At 49.8% G+C, this 9,282-nt stretch overlaps 1 protein-coding gene across 1 annotated transcript; it reads right to left on the bottom strand.

Annotated features, from left to right (window-relative positions):
• Positions 1-531: 531 nt before the first annotated feature.
• On the bottom strand, positions 532-3,567 carry EGR1 (early growth response 1). Its single transcript, XM_084295574.1, has 2 exons — positions 3,152-3,567; positions 532-2,826 (listed from the first exon to the last, which is right to left on the bottom strand). The coding sequence occupies exons 1-2, from the start codon at positions 3,384-3,386 to the stop codon at positions 1,529-1,531; spliced, it is 1,533 nt and encodes a 510-aa protein (XP_084151700.1). The 5' UTR covers positions 3,387-3,567; the 3' UTR covers positions 532-1,528.
• Positions 3,568-9,282: the final 5,715 nt, after the last annotated feature.

Below are 9,282 nucleotides of genomic sequence, written 5' to 3'. Positions count from 1 at the left end.
TCCAGCAAGTGTACTTTTACAGCCTATGTTGTTTAACTTATGTGAGGAACTTATAACAGTCCTCAGCTGTTCAGAGCTACCTCACATTGCTAGACATTTGGACTGATCTTATTTTCAATAGAGAAACTACTTTATTACCTTGCCTTTCCTCTCTTAGCACCCAGAAGGCTTTCTGACTATCTATGAGCACGTAGTTGAGATCTAAATTTTGAACCTCAGCTTCAGCACTGGGAAAATTGTTTTTCTTTCTAGGATTAGCTCACATGCTTCTGGAGAAGCCTGGAGACAGAAAAAAATAGGAATTGTGATGACTTCAAAACAGCAGGTGATGCATCTAATACAGGGACATGTGCTACATCCATGCCATTGCCAACTACTGGACTAAGAAATGATTGATCTCCTCTCCTTTCTTCAAACAGATAATTCTCTAAGAGAAGAGAAGCAGCTGTCACTTCCCAGCAACTCAAGCAGCTGGTTGCTGCAGCACACTCTTCCTGTGTAGGAGCTTAAAGGAAAATATGAAAGCTTCCATGATTTATATTTATTTATTTATTTTTTCTGAAGGGTATTGTACACCAAATATCCCATTGGCAGGAAAGCGCATTCAATGTGTTTAGAAGCCAAACAGTCACTTTCATTTTAACAAACACAATTACAAAGTAAAAATAAAACACAAAATAATGAACCACATGTTCATAACATACAAAAATTGCTGCCTACTCAGTAGGTAACTACAACATTCCAACTCCTGAATATATATATATTTATAAATTTACATTCTTGTAACAAAAATAGACTTTGAGAGTTTTTTGTTTTTTGTTTTTTTTTTTCCCCTTACATTCTGTCTCCCAGGGCATTCTCGTCCTCCCCTCCCCACCCATTCCCTGCTCTCCCTTACATTCTTTGCGTAGCATCCCTTTCACTTTAAGGCAAGATGCAAAGCATCCATTCACACAAATGCATGACGTCAGCAAGGCTTCACAAAAAGGCACCAAGACTTGTAACTCTAAAAACAAAACTTCTGCCACATGTGAGTGTCTCATCAGGTGATTTTTACATAGCATCACTCTTACATGCTCAAATACAGTAAGTGCTGTTCCCAAAGAAGTTTTAAATTCATTACAGCATTGTCACTAAAATAGAGTCAACATTTACAAAATATGGCCCTGCAAACTCCAAATAATACAATATGGATATGCAAAGATTTTTCACATCAATAGTACCTAAAGGAAAGCAAAACCATGGCACATGTACAAGTTACATCAGCTATGTACTTAATCAAAGGTCCCTTCTTCCTAATAAAATACTATTGTTTACGGGGAAAATTATACTGAACTTATATCCACAGTCCATGCAAATTAAGTCATTCAACAGAGGTGGAAAACTTAAACAGCAGTTGTTTCAGGCAGCTGAAGTTTGAAGAAATGGTAGATAGCCTTGCAACATATAGAGTTGGAGGAGTAATTGGAGACTCCATGTCTCCTAGTACCAATGGAAGAGGTAAATGCTCCTGCTCCAGAAGGTGATCTCAGCAAATCTCAATTGTCCTTGGAGAAAAGGTTGATGTCATGTCTGAAAGAGCTGATGTCACCTGAGAGCTGAAATTATTGGTGATCCCTGGAGATGGGAAGGAAGTGGCCACTTGGGTCTGAAAAGTGACAGTGCCAGAGGGGTAAGTGGTTGCTATAGATGGAGATGGGAATGTTGTGTGTGCAGGGGAGGGATAGGAAGATGGGGCAGGGGAAGAATACACTGTGCGCACTGGTGAGGGGTAAGTGGTGGCAATGGAGGAAGGGTAGGATGTAGCCACAGAGGATGAGTAGGCAGCAACTGGAGAAGTAGTTGAGACCGGAGCTGCCTTTTCCACTTTCTTGTCCTTCTGCCTAAGGTGGATTTTAGTGTGTCTCTTCCTCTCGTCACTTCTGGCAAACTTTCTGCCACAAATGTCACAGGCAAATGGCTTCTCTCCTGTGTGCGTGCGGATGTGAGTGGTCAAGTGATCGCTCCTGCTGAAGTTCCGCATGCAAATGCGGCACTGGAAAGGTTTCTGTCCTGTATGGATGCGAATATGACGAGTTAGCTCATCAGACCGTGAAAACCTTCGGTCACAGGACTCCACTGGGCAGGCATAGGGCCGTTCATGAGGAGGTGTCTTGCTGGGGCGGTTGGGGTATTTCCTCATTCTGCTGGGCTTGATCAGCTGGGACTGATAGTTAGTGTTAAGGGTCTTCAACTCTTGGGAGCCAGTCTGTGTGGCAAATGCCTTGATAGTGGACAGCGGCGTGAGGGAAGGCTGCTGTGCTCTGTTCTCAAGGGCTGGAAAGGGCTTCTGATCAGCTGGGATAAGGCTGAGCTCACCCTGTTGCTGAGGGAACAGGTAATCCGGAATCATTGGCACCTGAAAGTTGGTTTTAGCAGTTGGATAAGCTGGAGGTGGATACTGCATGGGAGCTCCAGAGGGGTTGGGAAAGGACTGGGTCTGCGGTTCAGGAAAAATGTCAGAGCTAGAATTGGGAAAAGTTGGTGCAGCTGAATAAATTGGACTGTTCTCGCTGGCTTGGACAGAACAGCTCAGAGGGGGGCTCTGCGAGGAGGAGGAGGGTGATGATGAAGAAGGTGTTGAGGTGGGAGGTGCATTGGCCATGCCCACCAGCCCACTGACAAGGCTGAAGAGAGGTTCTGGCCATAAGGTGTTGCTACTGTTGGGGGCTGGCTCTAGGGAGAAGCGCCCCGTGTAGGTTATTGGTGGCAGCCGCGTTGTTTGGTTGGGGTAACTCGTTTCTGGCAGGGTTTTCTCATTGTTCAGGGAGATCTCAGGAAAAGTGTCTGAAAAGAGAAGGGTGGCGATTACTTCCAGCAGCCACTGCAGCTCCGGAGCTGTTGCGAGCGCTTTGCAAGCTATCCCCACGCAGTGCAGCCCCAGATCCTTGCTTCTGGTTAATTAATAATTGAGTGCAACATATTGCAGCGCCGCTGGCAGGTCTCCAGCAGCAGCGAGCCCAGAGCCGCTGACGCACACAGGAGAATCCCCCCGCGCAGCCGCCGGGACCGGGGCGCCGCCGCATCGCGGAGCCCCCGCGGGAGCTGCTGTCCCCGCGGCTGACCGAGACCGCCCCTCCGCCCCCCTCCAAGGCGAGGCCAGCGCTCTTACCTGCCGCGAGATGCTCGAAGTGTTGCTCTCCGGGCTCCCCGGCCGCGGCGAAGCCCGCGCTCTCGGGCGCCCCGGGGGGCGCGAGGAATTGCGGGCCCCCGCCGCTGAGCAGCATCATCTCCTCCAACTTGGGATAGTGACTGTCCATGGCGGGGGGCGAGTGCGGGAAGGCGCCGAAGGGCTCGGAAATCTGCAGCGGGGGCAGGAGCTGCATCTCCGCCTTGGCCGCAGCCATGAGGGCGCCGGGCTCGGGCTCTGACGGGTGGCGCCGCCGCCACGGGCCCGGCGGACGGGCCGGCTGCGGCGAGGCGGCCGTTGCCTGCTGCCTGCCCTGCGCCGCGGTCGCCCCGGCGCTGCCCGCTGGAAGCGCTCGACTCCCCGCCCGCCCGCCCGGGGCTCCCCCCGGCTCTGCCCGCTGGAAGCGCCCGGCTCCCCGCCCGCCCCGGAGCCTCCTCTATATATCGGGTCCCACCGGCCGCGGCCCGCCCCGGCCCTGACGTACATGGCCATATATGGAAAGCAGGAAGCCCTAATATGGATGCGGGCCGGAGGACCCCGCCTAGCGTCAGCGCCTGGCACCGGGGAAAGCCGGGCAGCGGGGACCCCGCCCGCCCCGGCCTGGGAGCCCCGCGCCCGCCCCGACCCTGTCCCCCGCCGCGGGCAGGACCGTCGCAGCGCCGCCGCAGCGTCTCCGGCCCAGGGGCGAGCGGTGCCCGGCCCCCGCCCGCCCCGGCCAGCCCGCCGGAAGCCTCCGCTGCACCTTCCATATTAGGAAACAGCCTTATAAGTCTCGGTTCCGGCGGAGGCATCCCGCTCCTTATTTGGCGATTCCGGCCCCGGCTGCGGGAATCGGGGGGGCGGGCTCGGGGAGCCCGGACGCGGGGCCCAGGTTGCCGCCAGGACGCGCGCGCGCCCGCCCGCCCCCGTGCCGCGAGAGCGCGCGGCTTCGTCGCCGGGCGGGCGGGCGGCACCGAGATCGCGGGGAACACCCGGGTGGCTACAGCCCCGCCGGCGGCGGCGGCATCGCGGGCAGAACGGCCCCCCCCCCCCCCCCCGGCTCGCGCTACCCGCCTCCCCCCCCGTGCCCGCAGAGGGGCCGCGTGCCGGCAGCTCCGCAGCCGCGGATGCGGGGGAGTTTCCCGGGCGCTGGCAGCGCGCCCCGGGTGGGGGCTGCCTGCTCCCGGAAAAGGGAATCTCTGGGACTCCGGAGCTCTGCCGGGGGAGTCTTACTCCGCCCGCTCCCGCCGACAGCGGCGGAGCTCTCCCCACCGCACCAGACCGGGGCAGACCCAGGCGCTCCGCGCCGCCCGCACGCGACGGAGAGCGGGGCACTGCTAAAATCAGAGCCCTGGGCACCGCACGGCCGTAGCCCCCGCTGGCTCGGCTGCGACGGAAAGTGACACTGCTCGGGACGCTGCTCTCGCACCCTGAAGGTTGCCCCTTAGCGCGGCCGCAGCTCCTGCTTGCCCCGCGGGCTACTCTCACACCGGCTCCGCGCGGGACCGCCGGCCACCTCCGGAGGGGCCGAGAGCTCCGTCTCCCCGCCCGAGGCGGCACATACAGCGCGGAAACACCGCAGACGACTTCCCCGGGCGGCGGGGAGCCTCCCGCCCTATAAATAGGCGCTCGACACGGCCGCCACTCCGCCCCGCCCCGCCGCCAGCGCGCCGCGGCGCGGGGCTCCCCTGGCGCTGGGCCAGGCGGCAGCGACGACGCAGTGCGGCCGCAGTGCGCGTGCGCGGCCGCCGCCGTGTCGGGGGTTTCCCCGCAGTGCGCGGCACCGTGCCGGCCGGCAGCGAGGCGTCCCCGCACGGTCCCTGCAGCCCCGCGCTCCGCCTGTGCCGGGTCCGGGATGCCGCCCGCGTGGCCGCCCCTGCCCGGCTGCGGCGGGGAGCTGTCCGGAGCGCCGCCTCGCTGCCGTCCGTGGCCCCGGTCTCTTGCCGCGGACAGCGCTCGCTTTGCCGCAGAGGTGGAGGGGAACAGCAGGTGCCGTGGTGCCCGTTCGCGGCGCGGACTCCCGGCCGGTCCCACTCGCGAGCGCTCGCTCGGGGCACGGCCCGCGTCCGGCGGGAGCGCGCAGCGCTGCCCGCAGCCTCCACCGGCGCTGCGTTGGGACAGCTGCCCGCCCGGCGCGAAGGTCAGCCACGCGCTTCGGGAGCCGGGCAGTCCGCCGTTGCCACGGGAAGGCGCTCGTATAACTCAGTGCTAGGCGCTGCTGTCTTCCTGATTTCTATTCAAGCTGCGAGCAACAGCAGGGCTCTGTCTGCCCATTTTCATAGAAACTTCACACCTTCCTCATGTACTGTTTTAACCGAGTTGCTGTATTTTGGGTCATGTCTTGTCAGTAACAGCGTGCAGTGCTTCCCGCACGGGTGCATTTCCACCCTCGAATCAGCTACGGGTTGCAGTCACACAGTGCCTCCAGGAAAGATGTGGAAAGCTCCTTCTCATCTGCAGCCTCTGCTACTCAATGGTAGCTAATATGCGTTTGTTACTGACCCTCCAGGGAGAGAAATCACATTGTTTTTCAAATGTTAGTACACTAGGCCAAAAACATCTGATTCATTGATTCTCATTTTTTTGAATAAATTCAAATATCTGCTGCAGGTTTTGATTACTCCTATACATAATGATTACAGCTGGTCTCTGTTTTCTGCCAGCCTATTGCATTTTGAAGCCCTGTTAGGAAGGATCATTCTAATGCTATAGGCCTGCTATAGAATCAAAAAATCACTGAGGTTGGAAGGGACATCTGTAGATCATCTAGTTCAACTAGTCCCCTCAAAACATATTGCTTTGAGCAGGCTGCCTCTGGATGTTGTCCAATTGGATTTTAAATATCTCCAAAGATGTAATCTCCATAACTGCTGGGCAACCTGCTCAACTGTTCAGTCATCCTTATAGAGGAAAGAAAAGAAATTAAGAAATTAGACAGGGAGGGAGGGAGGGAGGGAGGAAGGGAGGGAGGAAGGAAGGAAACATTTTTCTTATGTTTAAAAAGAATTTCTTTTTGTTTGCGCCCACTTCCTATTGTCACTAGATACTACTGAGAAGAGTCTGGATCCATCTTCTGTACACCTTCTTATAGGATATTTATGCACACTGATGACAGTCCCCCCTGAGCGTTCTCTCTTCCAGGCTAAAATGCCCTAGGTCTCTCAGTTTCTCCTATATGACAGTCCTATAATTGCTCCAGTTATAAAACTGTTAAAGGCCCTTTGCTGAACTTGCTCCACTATGTCCATATCTGTCTTGTTCTGGGGAAGAGACCTGTTTCAGAGCTGCAGAGTGGTGTAACTAGCTTGAGCTGCACATAAATTATAGTAATAAAGACCATTTTGCAAAGTCCCCTACCATTCTGGTGAGGCTTCTTGGCTTCACTGAAGTACTGGAAAGGCAGCCACATTTTGGCCAATTACTGGGATGTATGACCTCAAGTGTGCATACTGAGCTAGGAAATCACTTGTTGACTTTCACACACTGGGACAGACAATACTTGCTTCTCCAAACACATGTTCTGTGTTCCATTTTCTTTTTCTCAGTAATAATAATAATAATAAAAAAAAAAAAGCAGGTCTGTAGAAACTGTATTAAGAAAATTGGATATTTATAACTGAACAACAAGATTTAGTTCAGCCCAGTCAGCTACTCAATAGAGTGAGGAATGTTGTGGTGAGACCGATTAGAAGCTGTGAATGAAAGCTGTTGTAGTAAGCAGAACCATTATCTATTACAATAACATAATATCTGCACTTCTTTTTCCAGGTATCTCCAAATAATTTGTTACTACAAATCAGTATTTTAAACATTTTTTTTTAAAAAGCACTATTTTAATAAATTCTTAACAACTTGCTTAACAATAGTAGAAGCACAAAACTGTACGATTTTATCACAGTCACAATTTTATTTGAGAATTTAATAATTTTGGTTGCAATTTTCTAATGAGTAAACACATGCAATACTCTGAATATCCTTGAAAGTCAACCATCATTAAATGTGCTTGCTGTCTCTTGATGTATTTCCACAACAGACATGCCATTCCAGAGTGAGGGAGGAATGCAATGGGGTGAGGAAAAGAGAAGAGGGAATGGGATATTAAGTGTCATGAATAAGCCATCCATCTCAACTCAACAGAATAGGCAGTCTCTGCTTCAAGTTTACAGAACATCATAGAACAAGTTTACGGAACCTACACTAACATTTCTCTCTCTCTCTCTCTCTTTTTTTTTTAATCTGATATTGTAATACTAGTGTTACTGTTTTCTGAATCATAGGTATTTTTTTCAGCTTAATTTCTTTTCTGCAATTGGACAGAAATTGTTGGTAATATACATATACAAATACTCCTGTGGTAGTAGCATCAGTCAGTTTGACAGGTTACAAATCTCCACTTAATAACAAAATTTACTGAAAGGTTCAAGTTATTTCTATATACTTGTTCAATCACTTGTCTTCTGTTCTGTTAATTTCAAACACAATGAGTAGTAGAACTTAAGCTTTTCTTCAAATACCATGGTTTGGTTTGACTCCTCAATGACTTGCTAATATTGCAGAATACTCTTTCCTAATTTCCCTCTTTTCTTTTTTTCCCTTCTCTTTCAAGACCAGAAAAAACTGTATTTCAACTACTGTCTGGTTCCCAGTTACAGAATTTCACTCAAAAAACTGGCATATGTTAGGCTCAATATTCCATTTTAGCTGAAGTACATCACTCAGAAAATCATCTTTTTATCCAAAATCTGAAATCTTGAAGAGATGGGAAATCTAGTGCTTTCTTTTTTTTACCTTATTTCAACAGCCATTTTTATCAATGCAATTCTAATTTAAGAATTCTAATAAGAATGAAAACAAAGTAACAAAAAAGAAATTGATTCTCTAATTTACATAATCCATCTTTAGATATAATATTTAATTTTTTTTCTGATCTTTCACTTTATGTCAGAAAGAACCTGTCAGAACTACTCTCTCTCTCTCTTTTTTTTTTTTTTTCCCAATTAAAATGTCTTGCATATTGTAATCTAGTTACAATAAGCAGGTTGTCCAGGACCATGTCCAGACAGATTCTGAGTACCTTCACGGAGGGAGCTGCCACAACTATGCTGGGCAATGCGTGCCAGTTCTCTGTCACCTGCACTGTAAAGAAGTGCTTCCTGATGATGTTCAGGCAGAGCTTCCTGTATTTCCTTTTTGTGCCCACAGCATCTTGTCCTGTCACCGGGCACTACTGAAAAGAGCCTGGCTCCATCCTTATTGCAACCTCCAATCATGTGTTTACATACATTTATGAGATCCCCTGAGCCTTCTCTCGTCCAGGCTTAACAGTTCCGGCTCTCTCAGCCTGTATCATGATCGAGCAAAGATTATCAAGTGGCTTCACAATGACATCTACCAGCTCCAGCGGGTAAATTACTTGTTTCCCCTTGGCACAACAAGGCCCTTCATCTGCGCAACAGGACTCTTCACCTATAGTGTACATTATCTTATGCCTTTAAAATAAAAATATATAAGAAATTAAACCTTTGTTAATTTGATACTTTTAATACTGGCTATATGAACCATGAGCCAGTGGTTTTGATAGTACTGTGGCTCAGTGGTAGTACCTGATGTTGATTTAAGAGAGAGACCAAACAGTGTCCTTCCTGTCTACAAGCACTACATCAAACAAAATGTCTATTGCAATATGATGCACAGCACCTGCATGACTGCACAGCAGTTCATATGATTACACAATTTGTATCACAGCAGTACCTGTCCATGAATACAGTTTTCCATTTTTTTAATTACTGGCAATATAAGACCTCCTAACTGTGACAGCATCTGATATTTCTGCATATTTTTAATTTTTAATGCATAGATATATAATCTTTTTGGTGGATATAAATTAGTTGATATGAATCTTGAGTTTCAGTTTGCTTACTTGCTTAGTAGAAGCTCATACAGACTTATTTTCAGCTGTTGTGTAACTTTCAGTATTTTATTTATTTATTTACATCAAAACCACTTGTTATATTGTTGTGCTAGTAAAAACATCACAGTCCTTTTAAAATGTTTCTATATAACTAGTTACTTCCAGGTCTTGCCTACTTGTGCTATGACTAAATGTAAAATGGCAGCTGTTTCTGTTTTCACTG

This window comes from Netta rufina, assembly GCF_964035555.1.
Source record: "Netta rufina genome assembly, chromosome: 14".
NCBI lineage: Eukaryota > Metazoa > Chordata > Aves > Anseriformes > Anatidae > Netta > Netta rufina.
This window is presented reverse-complemented; position numbering and strand designations above follow the sequence as displayed.